Source organism: Pagrus major, chromosome 18 (assembly GCF_040436345.1).
Source record: "Pagrus major chromosome 18, Pma_NU_1.0".
In the NCBI taxonomy this organism is placed as follows: Eukaryota; Metazoa; Chordata; class Actinopteri; order Spariformes; family Sparidae; genus Pagrus; species Pagrus major.
Genome location: NC_133232.1, coordinates 9,147,380 through 9,170,963, shown reverse-complemented (window position 1 = coordinate 9,170,963; position 23,584 = coordinate 9,147,380). Strand labels below are relative to the sequence as shown.

General features: G+C 39.7%; 1 protein-coding gene across 1 annotated transcript in view; it reads left to right on the top strand.

Moving 5' to 3' along the window:
- LOC141013429 (polycomb group RING finger protein 3) overlaps positions 1-22,485 on the top strand; it is a 33,758-nt gene extending 11,273 nt beyond the window's left edge. Inside the window, exons 3-9 of the mRNA XM_073487151.1 lie at positions 1,309-1,405; positions 3,718-3,773; positions 5,002-5,109; positions 11,863-11,951; positions 17,375-17,512; positions 20,773-20,853; positions 22,159-22,485. Coding sequence (XP_073343252.1) covers positions 1,309-1,405; positions 3,718-3,773; positions 5,002-5,109; positions 11,863-11,951; positions 17,375-17,512; positions 20,773-20,853; positions 22,159-22,206 — 617 coding nt within the window. The 3' untranslated portion in view covers positions 22,207-22,485. The remainder of the gene's footprint in view (positions 1-1,308; positions 1,406-3,717; positions 3,774-5,001; positions 5,110-11,862; positions 11,952-17,374; positions 17,513-20,772; positions 20,854-22,158) is intronic.
- The last annotated feature ends 1,099 nt before the right edge of the window (positions 22,486-23,584 follow it).

The following is a 23,584-nucleotide window of genomic DNA, read 5'->3' as shown; positions in this document are numbered from 1 at the left end:
CTCTTAAAATGTGTCAAAGATCGCACATGAAGGTTTCCATCAAAAGTTTGAATGTTGTTCCAGCTGTGAAACTAGTGCTTTAGATGGTCAGCAGTGTGTTTTTCATTATGTAAGTGTGTGGACATCTTATTCTGCAGAATTGCCAGGTCCACCCTCAAACTGCTTTCTGTCTTTCACTGTGGAGTTGATTAATCAGTAAGTTGATTGACAGAAAATGTATTTATTAAGAAAAATCCTCAACATTCTGAGATGATTTGCTGCTTTTCTAGGTCTTGTATAATTTTAAATTGAACATCCAGTGTGGACTGTTATCAGACATCATCAGGGGAAATTGTGGTCGACATTTTTCAACCATTTTCTCCCATTTTAAAGACAAAATGATAATTTACTAATAGCAAAGAGAATGCACATATTAACCGAAAACTAAAATGATAGTATGTTTTTGAGACTCAAGAGGAAATGCAAATCCTGATGATTTAATAATTCAATAATAATAATAATAACTCGTTAGTTTGCAGTTAATGCAACTGTAGATCAAAAACTCTGAAATCACCAACTCTATAAATAGCATTTGTTATAAGGGCTTCTTCAAATCAAATCAAAAGATTTTTCTTAAAAGCATTTATTAAAGAACAATGATGAAGATATAATCAGGCTATTTTACAGAGTAAAAATAAACTTGTCAGTGCCCTCTGGTGGACAAACTAGGTATTGTAGACACAAGATGGGTTTCCATCCAACTGTTTTATGTACAATTTGCACATAAAAAACAAAAAATATGAGCAGAAATGCCAAAAATTCAGGGGAAAAAAGTCGCAAAAACATGTTTATGCTTGTAGGAGGTGGAAAAGCTGGTATATTGATTCAAGTTTCAAGTTTTTATTGTCAATTTGTTTTACATTCAGATGGAAAGTCAGTGATGAAATTCACTTCTTAAATTACCTCAAATATTTGTTTTTTTCCCAACTTTTTCTTGTAACTTATCTGTCGACATATATGGCATTATGATGAATCTTTTTGCTAAGCTATTAACAGCTGCCTAGTTTATCAGTTGGGTTGTAATTACAAGCAATTGATTGTAGATTGTTTGCTTTGATGCTGAAAGTGAGATGATGAGAGATAGTCCTCCGATCATTAGAAGTGATTGTGAGCAAAGTATTGAGCAGATAATCAGGATTATTGTTTTAGCCACAGTCACTAAGACTGACTGCAAGTGTGTAATAAAAATAAGGTGAAAACATGCATATACGATATGATTGTTGACCAATGTATCTCAGAGAGTAACCATGACTGTGTGTGTGTCTCCAGTCTGTAGAAGCTGCCTAGTGAAGTATCTGGAGGACAACAACACATGCCCCACATGTAGGATTGTTATTCATCAGAGCCATCCACTGCAGTATATCGGGTGAGTGAGGGGGCTGCCGCACCACACACACACACGCGCACACACACACACACACACACACACACACACACACACACACACACACACACACACACACACACACTCACACACAGTTGTTTTGACAGAGCTCCATCAGTGTGCAGGGAGCTGCTCGCTGCCTCTGGGAGACTCGGCAGTGCACTGCCAGTAAAGAATAAACTGCCAAGGAACAAAGTGCTGCCGGTCTTTGTCCATTTTATTTCTTCTCTTCTGCAGCAACAAAAGCCCCAAAATGTCTTCTGAAGTTGGGCTGTATCTGTACATTGGCTGTATCTGTACACTATGGTATTGCAGATTGGACAGTAAAAATCACTACTGACAGCTGGTCATCACTGCTGATAGCTGACATGAAACATGACTGTTAGTGTTATGAAACTGTAGCTGACCCCATCAAGCTCAACAGGGGAATATTTGAAGAATTTTACTCTAAAACTGACAGAAAAATGGCACTTTATCTAATAACCGACCACTAAAAATGACAACACGAACTTTCACCCTGTACAGTGAACATCAAACATTTTGAACATTGAATTAATGACATTATTTTCCCGTCAGGTAAAAATAAAGATGTACCATTTCGTAAGCCAAGTAGCTTCTTATTGTTTTGTGAAGTTCACTGTTCGAGTCTAAACCCTCCTCACTGAGGGATTTTGTTGTTCGTGCCCCTCTGAGCGCTCGTGCATTAATGTCTGATTAATGCAACACGCAAACTTAATTTGTACCAGCAATTTAGTCATTACCGTCTAAACTGCGCTGTCTGCAGACTCATTGTTGTGCAGGAAATGCTCCATTTCAAACACATTAGCTCTTTGCACAGCTGTTTTTTTTTTGCCTCATTGTTTGGAGGAAATTGGACTTGATGGGAAACATCACAAGTGATTTGAAGGCAAAACGCCCAACAGATGACAGATAAAAGCCATCTGCTCATCAAGAAGATTGATCAAAGTTGATGTCTGAGATTGAACTCAAACCAAACCCCAAACTCAGACGTGTCCTCACAGAGAATGAGCTGAGCAGAACTAATCCTGCCTCTTGTACTGTCGAGTGTGGCTTTCCTTGATCGATTTAATCCTTTTTTTTTTCACATACTTGAAATGATTCTGGTTCTGACAATAAAACATAATACTTAACATTACTCTAAACGCCTACAAAGAACATCCATTATACGGTCTTTTGTTGTGGGAGGGGATTGATTGCTGTGGCCTTCAGCATCACCAGATCTCTCCTGTGGAGATTTAGAGCCAACACAGTCGACTGTCGTCTCCCCCACATCATCAAAACCCTAAAAAAGGATGAATCTTTAGGAAGAGCGGTGTCCATTCTTTCTGTTCCACAGACTTTTAAAATCTGCAGTGTTAAAACCTCCGTAGTTGCCTGTAAGAATAATCATACCAGCTCTGTCCAGCAGGGGTCAGTGCTTTGCTGCCTTGTGGAGTGCCCCTCAGCATCGGGCAGCTAATTCTGGCCCCAGATACAATGACTCTCCCAGTGGACAGCAGGGGAGACAATCGTGCCACATTAAACTCAGGTTTTTCCCCCAGAACGTTGCAGGAAACCCAACATGTCGAGGCCGTTAGCTGGCTGCCACGGCTGGGTGCCAAAACGCACCATCATGGTGATGGCAGACCTGAGCCCGCACTGTGCACCCGTGTCACCTGCACTGTCCAACAGTGAAATGCTGTTTAACACTCTGACTGACAGAGCATATGCTGCACACTGGCCTGTGAGAGCTGGTGGCATTTTTATTTTTTCAGTCTATCATAGCATGTTTTTCTTGGATACAACATAAGTGTCACATTTCTATCAACAGGGTATTTTTCTTTGTATTGTGTATCAGTGGTTCCCAGACATTTTGTGACTTCTGTGGCTCGTGACTAATGTAAACAAAGCATTGTCTATGTGCAGCCCCTCATCACGGGTTATATATGAGTGCAGTTCAACAAAAAAATGATTTTCTTCCTTATTTGAGCACTTTTTTGACCTGAATAGGTTGTTATTGGCAAGAGAATAGCAAAGATTAAAGAACTGTCTGAAAAAATAAACTATTCTGCAGCTGAAATGTTTTCTGATCTTCTATCTTTTTAAAGCCCCAGGCTGTAAAACAACTGCTGCAGATCATAAAAAAACATTTTAAATCCAAAGGGATGCAGATGCCATGTACATCTCTAACATTTTAGATGTGTCGTTTACATCTTTGAATGTAAAATTTTGCTGCTGGTTGGCCCATAACTGATGAGGTAACTAAATATATGTTTTTGTTTTTTGTTTTTTAGCCATGACAGAACAATGCAAGACATTGTCTACAAGTTGGTACCGGGACTTCAAGAGGGTAAGTGGCATGTTTTGTCTTTCTTTATGATGGAAGAGATCCAACTGATAGCTGTAAAACTTTAGCTTTTATTGAGTTATTGATATGTTTATCAAGTAAAAGTATCAAAACATGGCAAAATCATTTTAAAGGCGATCATTAACATTGTCTTTTAAATGATGTAGCTTGGATTGCACAAAATATCCCTGTTTTTGCCGTTATTCTGAAAAAGAAAGTATTTCAACTCGGCTGGTACGATGACTAATGAAAATTAATGTTCCACTAATATTCCTGTTTTACGTGCAGCCGTGCATGTACGTGTCCTAACAATGTTTATCACATCAAAATATGGAGAAGTATATGGAGAAGAACGGTTGGAGCCACTTGTTCCATTTTACTTCTTTGCATCAAAATAAGTTTCCCTAGGTGTCACACTTCAAATCATTGCTAAAATCAATCCAATCATGTACTCATCAGAGATGTTAACTCTGTCTCCTGCCCAGGGACTACAGATGTAAATTAGCTAAACTCTGGTAGAGCTAAAAAGCTGTGCCCTGTCCCTGTCAAATATACAAATAAATAAATAAAACCAAATAATCCGCCTTCTTGAAGAGGTCAGCACTGCGATATTTGTACATATTCAAAATACCTTTTTGATATCCAAGTTTTTTTGTAATGTTTAAAAGTAGGTTAGTTTCTCCTTCTGACCAGAAATGTGTGCTTTTCTTTTGGGCATGCATCTCTGCCGCAGCTTGCAAACTGTTGGCACGATAGTTTGTGGATAATGTATCCATGACAACGCTCAGAGCTAAACAAAGAAGACGCCGTGTGCTGCAAACTTCCGTAAAAACCTCAATTAAGATGCATATTACGAATGTGCTGTTAACATGTTCAAAGAATGCTCCTAAAACCTGAATAATATCAGCATATCCCACGTCAGAAAAAAGAAAAGAAAACGCTTAATTCAGAATGAGGCCAAATTATCCAAACTGAAAAACTTGGGTGCTTGTCGTTGTTCTCTACCGATGTCTGGTGTAACTGTCTGTACATCCTCACAAACTTGCTTAACATCATTAGGAACAAATGCCTTTGAATAAAATATTCTTGCTGCTGTTGCTGGGCTTAATGAAGCAGGTTACAGCACACACAAAGAATCACACACACCACTGAATATTAAATGCCCAGTGACAGCAGTGACCTTGAGAAAAAGACACGGCCTTCTCTTATTTTTTCTCTTTCTCTCACACAGCGGAGATAAAGAAGCAGAGGGAGTTCTATCAGAAGTTGGGGATGGAGGTGCCGGGAGACATTAAAGGAGAACTTTGCAACATGAAGACTCATCTAGATCAGCGCAATGGTACGGTCTACCTCACACTTGCTTCTTACTCAGAGGATTCACTGGTTTTGTTTTTGGTTCATTCTTTAAAAATCTATCCAAGATGAAGTCTCAGGTTTGGCCAGGGAGTGTCTTACATCAGGAAATTTGAAACTGTATCCCAACAGTTTCAGTCTTGAGTGATGATGGTAAGCGGTGATGCCAGTTGGTCGTTGGTTCTACCGCTAAATATGAAAACGGTTTCAGTGAGAGCAGCTCCTGTGTGAATCCAGTAACTGCCCCCGGTGGCTTAAGTAGCTCTTCAACATGACCTTAAGGTAGTACACAACAGACGTGGGGGGCCACAGCACGCCAAAAGGTGTTGTTTACCTATTTTTACTTTTAATATTAGTGTTGAAGTTAGTCCAAATGGCTGCAGGGGTCAACTTGGCTGAGGTGATCGAAAAACAAACGACGACAATGAGAATGCATCCACTGAGAGATGGAAGATTTATAAGAACTTTGAATTTGAGAGAAACACAAATCTCTGTGTAAATTCACCACCATGAGTTTGTATTGTTTGAGTTTGGGCCCATCAAAGCTTGGTTTATAAGGAGGAGATATCGACAGCGTTGCCATTGTTTCATTCTTTCATTCACTGTGTGATATCGAGCAATGATTGGAAAATTTGTCAACACTGAATAGGAGCCAGCTGTCATGTAACAACACGAGAGTTGGCTCCTATTCCAACTCAATCATTCACTGTGAAACAGAACACAATGGCTGAGGTTCGCAGTGGAGACGGACTGTTAGATATGTGTTACTGAAAAGGAGCAGAAAACTGAGCATTTCTTCAACTTGCTATTATTATCTTCAGTGCTAGCAAGAAGAAGCACATCCATGTGCACATACAGTGGTCAGAGTGAAAGTGAAAAATTTTGTTTATTCATTTATTCTCTCATTTATTCATTTCTTCTGTTCCCTCATTTCCACAGTTAAAAGCTGTTGTACTCAGTGCGCCCCCCCTAACTACCAAAGAAAAGATATCTAACTAAACCAAACAAAGCCCATCGACTGAACTATCTCCAACCCAAACTAAAATAACAAATCCAACAATCGCACACATGCTGGGGGAAAACGATTGGGAATAAAAAAAAGAAAAGAAAGGGAAAAACCCCAAATAGTGATGCCTCCTCTCCACCCCTCTCTATATGCCCTCTTCAATGAGCGATTGAATTCAGATGCCCCAGAAAGCAGGTAGAGGCTGAGGAGAGAGAAGGAGACAACAACACAAAACCACCACTGGCGGTGTGAAACACAACCTGGGCCACACACAACATCCTACCAATGGTTTCACTAATCAAAAGGTGGTGGAGGTTTTACAGGCCAAGATCTGCTGTGGTAAGCCAGCAAAGGCAGGGAACAAGACTGTAAACTAGTAAACATGTTGAGCATTTTCAAGTCCAGCCATGCTGTTGTGTTTCAATTACAAGCTCAAACGTGCCGAGTCATGCCTGAGATGGATCATATCTGGAGTCGGGTCAGATGGGCTTTTCCATCATTGAATGATAGTTTCCGCTTCTAGATCCATTTCATCCTCCTGGCTCTGTTTTTCAAGCAATAAGTGGTAGATGCTGGGCAAAATTCTAACAGGCTAAAAAACCACGATGTTAAGTAGTTGGTCACCAACAATCATTGCAGAGGGCAAAAAGAGAGCAAAAGAGGGTACATTAAACGTTTTTGACTTAAGACGAGCTTGTCATCAGTTAAAGACACACCTTCAAGAAGGTAGCGGCCATGTTGTAATAGAGATGAATACACCTGCTGCACTGTGCGGACATGTTGAATCAAACTGACTCAAGCCAAACCAGCTCATATGTATAGAAAAGGGCAAATGGATTAAAGTGGGCTAAACCATATCTGTGGATAAACAACCTATTTTTACATGCTGTCACACACCTGCTAAAAGAAAGGTCATCACCTCAGAGTGTCTCGTTATCCTCATCATACTACATAAAGCATGAAGCCCCCAACTTGTAATGAGTAACATTAGAAGTACGACCACAAGTAATGGCAGAAGCCATTAAGCAGTAGAGATGAAGGCAATTTAGCCAATGAGAACGAGTCCCCGGCCTGCTTGTTCTGCACAACGGCTTTTCTGCACCAGCCTGCTTCCAGGGGCTGGTGTAAATGTGTGCCCAGAGGGCTGTCATGCTGGCAGGCCTAATCGCTCGCTTAATCCCCTTCTCTGATTTTGGTAATTAAGGCTCAAATGGAAGTGGAAGTGCTCTCCGGCTTCCCGTGCCTCGTCGCTTGAAGACAGGTTTAGCTACAGCACACACATGAGCGTAAACACACACACGTTCACACACAAACACACGTCCATCCACAAACACATTTTAAGGATCATTTGCTCAGACGCCAACAGAAATGGAGACCCAAGGGACTCCTCGATTGTTTTTCACCATCATTTCCGTTCAGTGTGCTGAAAAACACAAACAAATATGAAGTCTCGAGCCTTGGGTTGTGATTAAAATATTTTTTGACTTTTGACTCGCAAGGAAAACTACAGAAGATGAAATGTGCATATCATTTGGAGGCTCATTGATCAGGAAGTTTTCTCCCTTGGGTCAATAATGAAGTTTTTTCTTTTGCTTTGAAGCTTTTTTCCACCAGCTTTAGGCACATTGTACTACGTTTTGATAACTGAGTTCTGTGTGTTTTGTGAATTGTGAATGCTACTGTCTGAGTGCAGTTGAGAAAATGAGTCAATCGTCTGGTCTGTCTCAAATCTGGTCTAAGGGTTGGTTTTCACCCTCTATTTTCACAAACTGAAAGCTAAATGACTTGTTAGGCTGAAAGTCTTTCTTTACCTCCAGTATGAATAGAAACCTTGTTGTTTTTAGAGGCAGACGGTTTCACTAACGAGGCCAAAAACATCTTTTCGATCGTTTCCTACAAACTTTAGTGAGAATTTGTATATCCAGATTCACCACAGGGGTTTAAAGTAACTTTTTGCAGTAAAACACACAGCCAGACTCTGGATTGTTTACTTCCACTCTGACTAACATGGCCGCTGCTCATTAGCTCTTATTTAAGAATGGCAAACTAAAGCTAACACATGGTAAAGCAGAGATCACACTACGCTAACTACAGGCGACAGTGGGCACTCTTGTTAATGTTGGCCCTGCCAGCCGGGCTGAACCACATTACGCTTAATTAAAGGCTCATTTATCCAGAATCCCTCAGAAATAGAAAGTTTCTCTGGGGTCCTCTCTCACCAGCCAAGTTAAATGAATTCTTCTGGCACTTCGCTAATGACACAGGACAGAGCAGCTTTTCCTAATTTCTCAGAGCTGCATGCAGGGCCAGAAATGTTAATGATGGTAACGTTAGGTCCAATACATTTACTTTAGAGTTTTTTCTTGGGAACTTTGGTGAAGAGAAAACAAATGACAGTGCTTTTAGCTTAGTGTCGATGCATTCTCTGTTTTTATTTGATGGGGAACCAATGATGGCACCATGACATTAACATATGATCTGAGCTGTATTCACTTCGCTTTAAAGTGCGTACACTGAGTTTTCTTCTGAGCACTACTTGACATGTACAGAACAAAAACTTCCAGCACGCAACAGACTCATCTCTCTAAATTACCTTGTTTCCTGAGTGCTTGACGCAAGAATAGAAAGGGACATGGTGCCATGATGAGTCTGCTGAGTGCACTTTTCTCTTTCATGACAATATAAACTCCCACACACACCTGGCTTTTTTGATCCGTCTTGTTCCCAATGTTCCTCACTTGATGTTGTCATTGTACATGCCTTTGTGATTTCATTGTCCCAAATGAGCGAAACTTTGTCAGAGACAGACTGCTCGGTTTTTAAATCCCCCCGACACAAGCAATCATCCCATTACCTCAAACACAAACAGGGTCTTCATGTCTGTTTAGAGTCACTGAGGTACTCCAGGGTTGTTTGAAGGTTGAGACACAACAATAGGAGCGAGCCCCTCTTGATAAGCAATCAGCGAGGCCGACTCTGGAGACAATCACTGCAGAGACACAGGGGCAGGCTCAGACCTTTACCGGAGATACTCAGTGGAATTGGTGACAGTTAGCCTGAACGGAAAACGGTCACAGAGGGGTGAACGCAATCCCATCTGCAGTGTGAGCCGAAGTAAACTGTCCACACACACAAACACAAACACACACACACACACCACGTTATTACAGCCACTGAATCAAGGAAGAGTGGACTGAAATTCTTTTGTTTTTAAAGGTTACAGAAAAGCAATACCTATCCGTGCAGCAATTTTGTCACAGCGCCACAATTTTGACTTTGATAACTAAGTTTCATATCTAAAAATTCAATACTCGTACAGTCTCACAGCCAACAAGAAGAAAAACATAACCACACCTGTCCAGGACAACTTTGTAGATGCTGTTTCACGGAGGTTTAGAAGTTTCTTTGGTGTCTGTCTTCCACTGTGGTTATGTGCACACAAGAAACCAGAATAAACTGGTGATAGTCTTTTGTTTGAACGTATCATTATGCAGTAAATGCTGATGGCTATAGAATAATGACACTATGTGCATTTAGATTGGATCCCTATACACATTGCTATGCAATTTTGTCTGGTGGAATCTCCCTGGAAAATGAAGACTGTTGATCCAGTCAGGCTGGCAGCCTGGCACCATTTCTATCTGCTTTCACATCTCCACTAGCAACTACATTAATTAATAAACTCACTTTTTGTTACTTTAATGAAAATGGTAATATCCGGTTGTCTTTGTGACAATGATGCCAATAATAATACCTCTTGGTAAACACTTAGGAAGGTTCTGTAGTTTGTTGATGTAGTTTCAGTTTCAGCTGCTGAACTTTTGATGTTAGTATTTTGGATTACAGGATGCACCTAGAGTTTAAACAATGAAAGTTAAGGGCCAGATATAGTAAAGAACGTATCTGGACGTGGTTATGATTAGGATACTACATTGTATTGTATTTCTGTGAGTGTGTGTACAAGTCACTCATGATTGCTGGCACGTGCAGTACATGGCAAAATGATGAAATTTATCATGTGCAAAGTAACGCCCCGCTTTAAAAATAATATCTACTCCTTCTCCCTTGTTAGAAATTCAAGAATATATGAATATGCAAGTTTTCCTGCTGGACACAAGATGTCTTTACTTCACTGTAAAGTCCAGTCTCACTGTCTGTGCACTGGAGGCTTCAAGTTTCTACATCACACTTGTGTACGCTGAATATTGGACCAGGATTTAAAAACTATTTGTGATGTCACAAATCATGTTGTAGGCCCGCCTCTTGAAATCAGATTTTCAGTGAGCACAGAGGAAAATTTACACTTTCAGTCCTGAATGTGAAAACAGCCCTCTAGTGTCATCAACATCCATCATTCTGCACAGTAAAGCTCAACTGTAGGAACAAGACCAAAAAACACAATTTTGTGAAACCTCCAGTTTCTCAAATGTTTGGATGCTGCTTTTTCTCTTTTATATCATTGAATATCTTTGGATTTTGCAGTGTTGGTGGGACAAAACAAGCAATTTAAAGATGCCACAGTGAGCTTGTGTGATAGGCTTTTTTCACATTGATTCACCAGGAAAGTAATTTTAAGATTAATTGAAAATGAAAGTGTTAGTTTCAGCTCTAGATTTACCGCTGCAAGTAATTTATCCTTTCCTTCCACTGCACAATAATACCTTCCCCATCTGAAGTCTTTGTTACACCGGATTCTCCAATTTATTCTTGCTGTGTTAAATAGTTTTCTTTGTCATCCCATTAAGCAATTAAGTTAAGCAGGTTTTTTAATTTATAAAACATTTAAGAGAAGAGATTACTGCTGCTGCAAATGCTGATTGACAACTCTGTCGATCTGAATCCTTACTTTTTTGTTTTTTTTTTTACTTTCCATTCATCCACACTTACTTAATAACTCTCTGGAGGGAATATAACCTTGTGTTTTTTTTTATAAATAACTCCTCCCTAAAACAAATTTTCTCTCACATATTTCACATTAACTCTTTTAATATAGTTGACTAAAGTTGTCTGTCCTTCAGGCTTCTTCCATCTCCAAACCTAAAGCTCTCTCTGGTGTTTTATTAAACAGTATCTTACCTTTCTTTCACCACTCTGAACACATTACCCTCAGCTGCACAGCGTGGGAGAAATCTCTTTCTTCTTATTTTACCATACGCTCACCGGAGATTGCTGCTCCCTCTAATATCCTCCCATATCTGCTCTCATTCCCCTGAAAAACGGAACAAATGGCAAAACAGGACAAACTCAATTAAGGTAGAACTGAAGCCAGCCCCCATGAAGGCTAATCGCTATGGAAAATGAGTGGGTTATTTTCTGGTTAGAAGTTGCCCTGCATTAGAGACATGCCCAGACAGTGGATAAGTTGTAGAAGGGATGCTTTGACACCCTCCGACATGTAATTGCCTTATAAATGGACCTCTGCAGGGGGTGTTTTTACGCTCCAGCAGGCACAGGCTGTGTAAATACTGCAGATACAAACATGTCCCTTTCCCCTGCGTCTGCAGACAAGTCTTGTCTTCGGCAGGGCCACCACGGACGTCAATTAAGCTCAAGCTTCTTGACTTAAGTTAATGAGTGTGATGAGAGAAACACGCTGCTCGATCACCGGAAACAGAAACATGCAGATGCACTTCAACACAATGAAGTGTCCAACTATGCACTAATGAAATGTTTGATCGCATAGTGTGCAACGTGGCAGCTCATTGCTCTTCCTCCTTTTGTTTTGCTGCACAGGCGACACAAAATCAGAGGAGACGGCCAATAAAGAAGCAGGAGAGGAGAAGCCAGAAGAGGACAACGACTATCACCGTAGCGACGAGCAGGTAAGCCCTCACTTACTGATGGACAGCAATTTATGTTTCTCATTTCCTCTCCAGGGCCTCTTAAAATGACAGCCTCTCGCTCACTTGGTTCGACTAAAATAGAAAGACAAATTGCCTACTCCTGCTGACCATGAAGATTTGATTTGATTTTCTTTGCCCTGGTTTTGAAATATGAATACATTAATTTTGTTGCTTTACATTTAAAGGAATAATTCAGTTTTTAAAGTGGGTTTGTGTGAGGTACTTATCCATAGTCAGAGTATGACCTACAGTGGATGGTGGTCGGCATGCCCTCAGTTTTGCCCATATTAAGAATATTTTCACCTTTTACTCTGCCGTCAGACAACACTTTCCAGTGGGAAACTAAAGGCATTATATCCATCTATATATATTTAGGACAGTTTTCCTCTTTTCCTCCTCTTTTCTCCTGGACACAGCAGCAGTGTTTGTGTTGACTCGCTGTCAGAGAGGAGAGAGAGCGAGAAAGCACAGCCTGTATCCGTATCGATACACCTTTTCCAAACTGATAATTGATCAGTAATCAAAATTAATAATAATTAAGACTTGTTAATGGCATTGGGATCAATGAAATATTCCCACCCCTAAGAACGAACATAATGATATCCTTAATTTAATGGTGTGGAGGTAGAAATATCTGAATTGGAAGTCCATGGGTAAATACAATCTAAACTATCCGCTTGAATAGACACCACCAGATGTGAGTAGGAATGGTTTTTAATGTAATTAGGTTACACCCGAGCTTTAACAATAAACCAGTTTTATAATTTAAAGGGAAATTTGGGAGGCAGTACACATTGGTTAGTCTTTAGCAGTGATTAGAAGAAGCAAATTGGATAAAATAATTATGGGTTTCAAAGCAGGCTGCCAGGAACAAAAGCACCGAGGGGTAAAAAAAATCCTGTTGGTGATAATTGTGGGTACAATCGTCTTAAAAGCCTGCACATCAATTATTGTCTTTATAAAAGTGGCCCCCATGTGATTTACCAGGCAGTTTTACAATTACTGGATTCTTTTGTCTTTAGTGTTTCAGCTGTTTGATGTGTGTAGATCCACTCGGTGACAGACGCCACACTGCCACACTGCTACCATCCACTGAACACATTTAAAATGGAAATTGGGCTTTTCTTGATTTCATTTGTATTCTGGCACGTTCTCAAGCGCTACGAACTGATATTAATAATGCAGAGAGAGCCGAGTTATTGTTGTGTCGGACAGACACTATCAGAGACACAAAGCGTCTCCCCCGCAGCATTACACAGGCTGAAGAAATTGGTTTTATACCATCTTTGACGTTTTGAGAGGACAAAAAACACAACATGCAGATTTGAAAAACCAAGCTGGTCGTCTCCAATCAGCCAGCTCTCTCCTGCTGCCATGTGGGGAAGGCAGGCTGCCTCGATGAGGGTGAAGATCTTGCCCTTTTGGATTTTCAGCAGCCGTGCAGAATGCGTTCAGAATAGCTAATATGGTTGACTGTGTGAGCTGAATGCAGTCATGTCAAATGTCACCGAGAGGAGGAGGAGGAGGAGGAGGAGGAGGAGGAGGAGGAGAGCCGAGGAATATGAGGTGATGAAAACGAGAGATTTGAAGGATAGAGAGTGAAAAAGACACGCAGTGAGAAAAGTTATTGGAATGTAAGTCTTTGGAATTAATGTCTGAAGGGAGGGATCATGAGAGTTAGGAGGAGGCGGTGAACATTAAGAAGGTGAATTTCATCAGAACAGACAGAGGGGAAATGGCTGAAATGAGGAGCATAAATAGAAATGACTGTGATGGAATCAGATGCTGGAGATATGCTCACTCTGAAAGTAGGAATCTTTAAGATGGAATGAGAGACGATAACCGCCTGAAAGTAGCACTTGTCATAAAACATATGGGTCATTCCACGCTAACTCACCCAGAATTCAGACCTTTCCCAAATCATGTTGTTGATTTTCTTTAAAGAAATCATGTAAAAAAATCTATAAAATCCACAGAATCTTGATACCTAAACTGTATTCCTAATACTTTTTTACGAAATATTTTTTTGAAGTTTGGCTGTGGAGCAAATTGAATAATTTCTGTGATTCTTTGGATATGTAATCTCAGCCTCACCCACTGCTTTTTTTTCATTGAACTGAGTTGAAATTTGTCCTGAACATCCAAGAAACCCTCATGATGATGTGCAACATGTATTCATCAGAATAGTTGTTGCATGTTGAATGTTTTATAGTGATTAAATTAATAACAATAAATCCTTATTTACCCAAAAAGGAATAATTTATTTAAAAAACTTTTATCCCCACTAGTTTTCACTTTCTTGCAACCAAATTTTGATTCTGTGTAGTATTTATATAGTTCTTTCACATCCAGAAGCTATTTGGTACTGCTTAACAAATGATCTAAATATACCTTTTGCAGCTGAAAACCCTCACATTAAGACATTTTGGCAGTGGATTTTTTTTTTCAAGAAGGATGATTTTAATTTCTTTAAAAGCTTCTGCAAGGTCCCTTTAACTTAATAGTTTTTGTGAATTTTAAGAACATTTTAAGATGATCCATGACTGAAAAAAGATTGACAAAGAAAAAACGCCACAATGACAGCGGTACATGTAGATGCGGCAGCCAGTCGCTCCTTTAAAATCCCAACATGAACTGGGAGGTCCTAGGTGAGTTGGTATGGATTGACCCTTCATCTTTTCATTAATTACATTGAGACCAATGTCAGGGGGTGTTGGCAAAAATTGCAGGACAGCATCATCAGGCAATGCAGTGCATTGACCAAGCACACATTTCTGACAGAAACACAAGTGATGTTCCTCTCTAATCAAAATCACTGTCATCTAGATGAAGGATAAAAAATGATTGCTGCCATGATAACCTGAAAGAGTTGTCTCATTCTGTGTAAAAATAAGAGGCTGATGGAGGTGTTGCCTATTTACAGAACCTTGTATTTAGACCCTCTTCAAGGAATCTTCTACATTTCTTTCTTTGTGCAGACTACCTTATGTTTACCCACCGATTTGCGACAGCAGTGGTGCAGCATATTACTGTTTACACTCCAAACTAATGCTGCAGCTTATCTTCAGAACAAAGGAGCTGTATGGAAGAAACAAGTCCACCTAGTTACTTGAAGGATACATTTTTTGCGTTCGCTTATACAAACTGTCATTCAGCTACATACAGTAAAGAGACATTTGAGGACACTTAATGCTGTAAGCATCCCTAAAAGCCCTTTTATTTTCCACAATGTAGCAACCAACCCAAATTGTAGAGAGCCAAGAATGTCATAATGAAAGATGAATTGCATTAGAAAGGCAGGGAGTGGTGAAGAGAGATTGGAAAATATAAAACAACATGGTACATCTCAGGGGGTTTATAGTCTTACATGATACATGTGAACAAAAGCAAAGAGAAGGAAGTCCAGAGGAAGGATAGCAGCAGTTGCCATCACGAAGGATGAAGATGAGGGACAAAAATTGTCCCAGAAAGCTGCCCGACCCCCCATCAAGATGTCACTGAAGATGCAGAAGCCACTCAGATGTAAGAACCGGCAGGCGAACCGGCACGCATGGCCGACTTCCAGAACACTTCCCCGCTGTCTTCTGGACGACCTTTCAGAGTGTAACCTTGGGGCGTGAGGCAGAGCCAGAGAAAGCTCAGGAAAGCAGCAAAACAACAACAAAAAAAGGATTACAGTAGAGCCACGATTAATCAAAGAAAAACCTTTATTATGAGCAAAGTTTCAGAGGTTAATATATTCAAATGAGGTATGAAGTCTGTGGACAGGGTAAAGATCTCTGTGGGGTGAGAAAAGATGAGAAAACTTAATGAACTACAGCTATTTTGGGCTTAAAGGGTCGACTTTGGAGAAACTGGAGAACGCAGCTTTGCTCTGAATTATTAATCGAGCCTTGAATTCCCAAAGCCTGATTTATTAGCGGTCCAAACCCAATACTCACACGGAGAGGCTTCAGCTTTTCTTTCACACACAACTACACACAGATTTAAGTAAAACAACACCAGTAGATGTATTTCCTCAGACAACTGTGAGCATCCAGGACTCAGTAATGAGCCTGTAAAATAGTGATAAGCTTTCTCTGCGTGATATTTTCTTGTTGTTCACTGTTGCATCAGTCACGTCTGAGAGTGTGTGTACAGCTGTAGCAGGACTCTTTGGCTCCACATCATCGTCACTAATGTACTGTAATGTAATGTAACTGAAGTGGAGCCGCAGTGGAGTCCAGATCACTACCGAGGCTTTTATTTCACATTATGAGCCTCTCTCATCCCCAGCGCCACTGGAAAGCAGATATATTACGGAGCACTGAAGCACTGCCAGTGTTTATTTGAGAACAGAGATGATTTCCAAGTTTACGCACAAACCAGGGTGATGGTGCTTTTTCCTGCCTCAGAAGAGAGAGAGACAGACAGAAGGACACCCACAGATGAAGAAATCTAAAGCTCTGGTCCTTGATCTGTGGGAGCAGGAGCTCAGTAATGGCAGTAATGCATTCTGACTCCTGCAACCATCGACTGCCAAAACCACCTACCGTTTCACCTCAGGGGAAAACAAGTGCACAGACCAATAGCAGCAACACTTGGTCGCATGAAAGAACACAATAAGCCAAACTCAAACAGACATCACTGGTTCAGTGAGACGTGCAGGACCAGCAGAATTAGAAATCGGCACCAGTGCCTGAATTAACCAGCTATCATATCATCTTTTTTATAATCCTAAAGTGTGTTTCTTAAAAGATTAGAGGAAATAAGTAACTCTCAGGTCATTTGTGGACTTGCAGAGTTTGAGATGCTGAGAATGTAAAGTTAGCTTCTCTTATGTTCAGCTGTAAACCCAAAACTGGTTTCAAAAACAGCAGCACTGCCCCTGTTGTTCTCCTACTTCATGATAACAAACAAGACTAAAAGTTGACAGCCAAGCTAGTGGTCGTGTGAGGCAGCCATTTTCTTTACACGACAAAAGATAAATTAGTTGAACGAGATGAAAAATGGCGACAACTGCAAATCTTAGATGCTAAACTATCTTTTTGTACTCTTGTTTTGTCTTGTTATAAACTTTATATGGTAAGCAGTAACACATTAACGTGCTAACACTCAGCATGTTGGCAAACTATATTAGCATCAACCTCAAAGTGAGATTTTTTAAATATATTTTTGAGATATTTTGACATGAAGTTTTTAACTCTTGTTTTAACTGTTTGTTGGTGCTAAATCAAAAGTCAGGTGATCTCCAGAGTCACAAAGATTTGTCCTCTGGGGGCCACAGATGTCTTTCTCAAATCTGTTCCCTATTGTGACTTTCACTTTACTACATACCGTGTTGCCCTTTTGCCTGAAATAGATATTGATACTCCTGTATAGATTCATATTAATGTTTTCATGTTTTGTGTTTCCTCTCACAGGTCAGCATCTGCTTGGAGTGCAACAGCAGCAAGCTTCGAGGTCTGAAGCGCAAGTGGATCCGCTGTTCAGCACAAGCCACAGTCCTCCACCTCAAGAAGTTCATCGCCAAAAAGCTTAACCTGACATCATTTAATGAGGTACAGATAATAACACACTCCAACCAGCCCAGAAAGAGGTGCACTAAGAGGAGACCATTGTACATCTGTCACATGCTAAATGTAGTTTCAGTGAAGGGATACAACTGTGAAACTACAAAGATCCCAGGATAATGAAACAAAGTCAAGAGAAGGATTTTCTTCCTGCTTAAGTTTAGTTTTGTACATATTAATAACCTTTAAACCAACATTTGGCACCAGTCAAATATTTTTTCAGGTAACACCTGCTGATAGTCTGAAATGGTGAGGCAGATGAGTGACCAAAAGGAAATATTGGTTTTCTTTTCAAGGATTTTCAGTCTGAAATTAATTTTGTGACACGATGAGCATGACTATGGATTATTCTTCTCAGTCATCTTAATTCCCGAGCTTGACAAATCATGTAGAAACAATCATTTGCGCTTGTAGAAATCTGACAGACTACATCTTTTTTTCTCCAAAGTGGATTTGTATCAGTTTGTAGCGAATCGTTTTAATTCTTGCCGTTTGTTTGAACGTGTTTGGTGCACCAGCTGGACGGTTTGGGCCATGTGCATCAGAAAGTTTAGTTAATCACAAGAAATTACATAAAGGTCAGTTTCATACTTTCCTGCACTGACTCATGCGAGGCCGTTGTGTTTGTTATATTTAGCAGGAAACAAGCCCCCATGATATCCCAATGTGGTAATTTTTCTATTTATTGTCTTTACCGCCCCGTTCGGAGCAGCAGGGGAGAACGGTGGGCGATAATTTGACAGATGGATTTTTAGAGTGCTGTGAATAATCATCACAGACGCCTTTGTGTCCTATTTTTTAATTTTCTGTCTTTTTTTACTGGCTGTCACAGAGATGAGTGGGCAGGCTCCATCATATCGTCGGCCTCCATTGCACAACTTTGGCGAGGCAGCGGCGCTCTCCTCACCAGCCTTTGTTGTTCTTTATGTTGACGATCAAAAGCTGTTGTTCAAACCGATTCTGTTTTCAGCGCAGAGCGTTACAACAGCGTGTTATTTACTCATTCCTCCAGTGTGTAAACCCACAGTTGTGGTCCTGTCACCCATCTAAATGTGTCTGCCGGAACTGAACGCCTGAATAAAGGAAAAGAACAACAGACCAACCTCTTTAACAAGGTTTACTTAATCTTACAAAGTGACTGGAGGAGATATTACCTCATAAAGGAACCTTCAGCTTATTTTATTTGTGTGGTTTTCACTTTCACACCTACGATATAACAAAGGCCGATGCTTTCTTTTTTTAATTATTAATTTTTATAAAGTCCGAAGGAGGTAAAACTCTCTGGTATGTCACAAAAAAGAAGCAAAGACGTGAGAAAAGTCGTTTTTTTTCTTCCTTCCTTTCTTTTCTTGTTAATTATCTTGTGACCCCCTCAGGCTCACCTTCTGAGTGCTTTGCGGCTGTTTTGGAGTATGCTTGTAGCACTCCGCCAAGGAGCTGGTGTTTTTGCCTGTGTTTGTTGGTTAGTTTGTCACTTGCTATAACATTGAGAATTGGACATTTTTCTACATTTTCATCAGTTTCTCAGGCAGTAATGGATGGGTCTTGATGAAAAAATCAGGGGTATTTAGGTGTCTAGTATCTCTGAGTGAGTATGATTGGATGTAGATTCAAATAAATAAATGTTTTAAGAGATATTGGATTAGGCTTGATTGAATTAAAGGGGACCGCTGGGCCTTGGCAGAGGATGGTGCTCTACTGAGTGACATTCTAGTTTAGATTATTGATTATCTGTTATTATCTTTGTTTTTTTTTAGGATTAATTGATTACTATTTAGTCTATAAAATGTATGTGAAAATGCTCATCATTCTCCAACCAACAGTACAAAACTCAAAGACTCTTCATTTACTGTCGTAAATGACAAAGACAGACATCAAATTCCTAATTCCAAATTCTTCTTCCATTGAAGAATCTGGAACAAGCAAATATTTGACTCCTTGTTTATCTAAAAATAATTTTCTCAACTAACAGAATAACCATTTGGGTCAGTGTTGTGCTACCAATAGTCAATATCCCAACGATCTTGAGTTTACAATTCCAGAAGAAAAAGAAAATGAGCAAATATTCACATTTGTGAAGATAAAAGAAGTTAAGTTTGGGCTATTTTTTGCTTTACTTGAATGAAAAAGTATCATTAATCATCTTCTGCAGGTTTACTTTTCTTTCAATCACTGATCAATTAATTGACTAGTTGTAGCAGCTCTACTTCTATCTCTGTCTTAAAATAATGTGCCATCAATGTCTGTTGCATATAGGCCTGCAACTACTGATTATTTACAACAGTAATTAATCTGCCAATTATTTTCTGAACCAACCAAATAATCAGTGACAATCAATGGTGAAAAACACAAAGATCTTCAATTTACTGTCAAAGATGACAAAGAAAACCAGCAAATATTTATTTTTGAGACACTACAAGAAAAATATTTTGGGTATTTTTGTTTTGAATGGACATGAATGAAGAAGTGTCATTAAAATAAACCTGCAAAGAGAGATGCATGAGGATTATAAGCATTGTCCCAAAGCTGTGATTCACACACATTCTGGTTTGTTTAAGGAAATCAAGGAGGCTCTTTTCTGTTGTTGTTTTTTTTGTATTTTTTATTTTGATATAAAAGCCCTCATTGACTCTCAAGATGAAATCACAGCTCTCCAGCTCTCCCTCTGGATTATTTTTGGTCTCCTCCTAATCACAGATCTGGACAGTTTCCTCTACTCTGTCAGTGCTGATAAACGCCGGCTGCTGTGTATCCATCAGAGCCTCCTGCCAGTCAGAGGCAGCAGGTGGCGCTGTGGCAGTGTTTGTCTCCAGCCTCCTCTCTGTCTCTCAGTATTGACTGGCAGATGCAGATGTGAAGTGCTGCTCAGTAGAATATCAATGTTGACTTCACAGGAGGAGAGGTAGATTTGTGAGCGAGTCTCGTGTTCAGCCACTGCTGAATTTCTGTGTTTTCCCAAAAAGCCCCACTGCTGCTCAGGAGCCAGGGGCCACGCCATGTCAAATCTGCTTCCTCTTCAACAAACAGTTATGTATTACTGAAAAATGGGAGCCAAGGGGCAGAATATGGGTGGTGGAAGCTTCATTTTTACACCACACTGCTTGATAGTCTAACAGCAGGTTCCTCCAACCAGTGTTGATCATAGTCTAGTTATGTTCCTAAACGCTCTGCAGGGAAATGGAAGTTTATGTTCAAACACTGAGGTCAGAAGTTGTTCATTAATTTGCTCTTTTGTCATCTTTTCACAGCTGGACATTTTATGCAACGAGGAAATCCTGGGAAAGGACCACACTTTGAAATTTGTTGTTGTGACAAGATGGAGATTTAAGGTGACTCATACACACAAGTATTGCATCACAATGTGGTGATAGTTTTGTGAAATTTAATTTATATTGCTAAATTTTACAGGCCTCTGTAGCTGTGTTGATTTGTAGATGGAATAGGATTCAGTCTTATTAAACTCTAATCAGTTGATTCAGTTTTGACTGATGATTAATTAGTCGTTTACTCATCAAATCTTAAATCTCAAAATTTATATTTATGTTTTCATAATATTATGTTTCCCATTACTGTGTCAGAATGCTGAGATGCAATGAATGAACTGAAATGCTTTATTGGAGACATCTTCCCCATCTGACCGTGTCCTAAGCCCCAACCCCCCTTACCATTGCTGTGCCTGTCAAGCTTTACATTCTTACACTGCTTTGTAATGATTCTGAATTTGTGGTAACTTATGAAACAGTTATTCTTTGATTAGACATAATTTGTCACAATCCACTTCTTATTTTTAGTCGGCATAACTGTCAATTTTTGGCCTAAAACGGCCTCTTAGCAAGCTAATCAGTGGTAGGTTCATTCTGCATGAGTTGGTTGAAAACGTTGTCAGAGAGACGTTTTAATGTTTCCAACTGACTCGTATCCAAATAATGGCTACATGTATCAGATAATGCTAACTTAGTGCATCCTCATCAGTTGATGATGATCCATGCTATCACAAGAAATAAAGGCAGTGTTGTATTGCAGGCCCCACTATTATATCAGTCAAGCAATTATATATCAAGGGCAGAATCCCACTTCACACTTTACAAAACAATGTTAATTAGCTCGTAACATGCTAATGCTCTTAGCCTTGGAGTAACACTCGGGCTGTGGTCGTAAAGTCCTTTTGCTTAGGAAGGTTCCTAACTGAGTGAATAACCTTTAGCATAGGATACGCTGGACGATTACCAAAGGAAAGAAGGTAGAGATGTCCCACAACTACTTGCGGCCCTCGTGCAAGTACAGTCAAATTCTCTTAGGAAACACCAACTGCAGCGAGTCCTGAGGAAAACTCCTTCATATCTTTCCTTGACCTCATGATGTTTTTCATCAAGTTTCTTCAGTTGCAAGCTAGACTAACGTTACTGGCTGTTAAATCGATTCCTTACAATTTTTCTGAACATTTTTGTTTTTGGTAGGCTGGAACAAAAAGACCAACTCTTGTTAAGTATCTTACTTATGTCCACACTGCTTCAATGTGCAGCAATACAAAGCTTGACAGGCATAGCATGCGTAGGTATAGTTGATAATCTAATTGTGGTCTATTCCACAAAAACTGCTCATACTGAGGTTGTTTTGTTTTTTTTCCCCTACAGAAATCCCCCCTCCTGCTCCATTACAGACCCAAGATGGATCTGCTGTAGCTAAAACGGACACAACGGTTGTTTATCTTTTTTTTCCCTTGTTTTTTTGGCCCAGTGGCCGCGGACTGTGCCGAAACCTTTTTATTTATGCAAAGACGATCAACCAACACCAAGCAAACACCCGACGGTAAAAGTCAACACAAGCCAGCAAATCGGGATCTAAAGGGTGGGGAACAAATACAACAAAAACTGGCAACCTCCAGCACAGATACTGCAACACTGGTGTGTTTTTAGGAACTAAAACAACCATTTTTTTGTCCGCGACATCCTAGATATGTGAACAAAAAAAAAAAAAGAAAAAAGAAAAAAAAATGGAGAGAAAGCATATATTTATACTTTTGTACAGAAGAGACACATGGAACCAAGACACTACTGGTGCTCTGTTTACACGCAAACAAGATGTCGGGAGTCAAGTGACCGTCTTTTTGAGCTTCATGCAGATTTCATCCTCCGGAGACAAAGACTGAGAGGACAGGAGGACGTTTTTTTATAAAAAGGTGTTTTTTTTCTCTTATCACAACACACTCGACACGTCTTGGGAGCACAGAAAGTATATGGAGAAAGTTATATAACAGGCATCAATTTTAAGCTGTTTATCAAGTAAATTGTCTCTGAATCTTTTTTTTTTATTTGATTTTGTTGGCTTTGTCTAATTTGCTATTGGGTTCTTGATGATTGTCAATTGTGAATAGGCTAAAAATGTTTTGTGTAGTAATTTATGTTCTATATTACCAATATTGTACATAAAATGTCATTACAGAGAGAGAGATTGAAGAGAGTAAGAGAGACTTTAGACTGTTAAAAAAAGAGAAAGTGGATCCCAGAAGTGCTATCTATATTTTGGGCGTTAAGTGTCCGGAGGTGATAAATTAGGATTTTTAAAGACAGACACATTATCAGTATCAAAATATATAAATGCATCTTTATGTTGTCTGACAAAGACACAAAACAAATATATCAAATCCTCTGCCATTTGTGTGTATGTGGGGTCTTACGTATGTTACATTGCTCTCATAGCATTACATTAGGGCAGATAAGAAGAAAGCTTCAAACCCCCCAACCCACCCCCATGCTCCTCATCTCACCTGCCTTCTATGAATTACAGCTATAGTCATCTTTTTTTTTTTTTTTTTTGGGACATTATTATCAACCAATTCTGTCTTAACAATAATACCACACAAAAACAATCATTTACAAAATGCCTGCAAGACATAAAAATGCAATATTTGGGCAGACAACTTGCTCATTTTTATTGATTTTGATCTCTTATATTTTCACACCATGCAATCCTTAATATCCATCCTTGAGAATACTGATACGCCCACATGTTGTTGACAGCTTTTGGGTTGAGCTGCTAGCAGCAGATGTTGTTGGCACT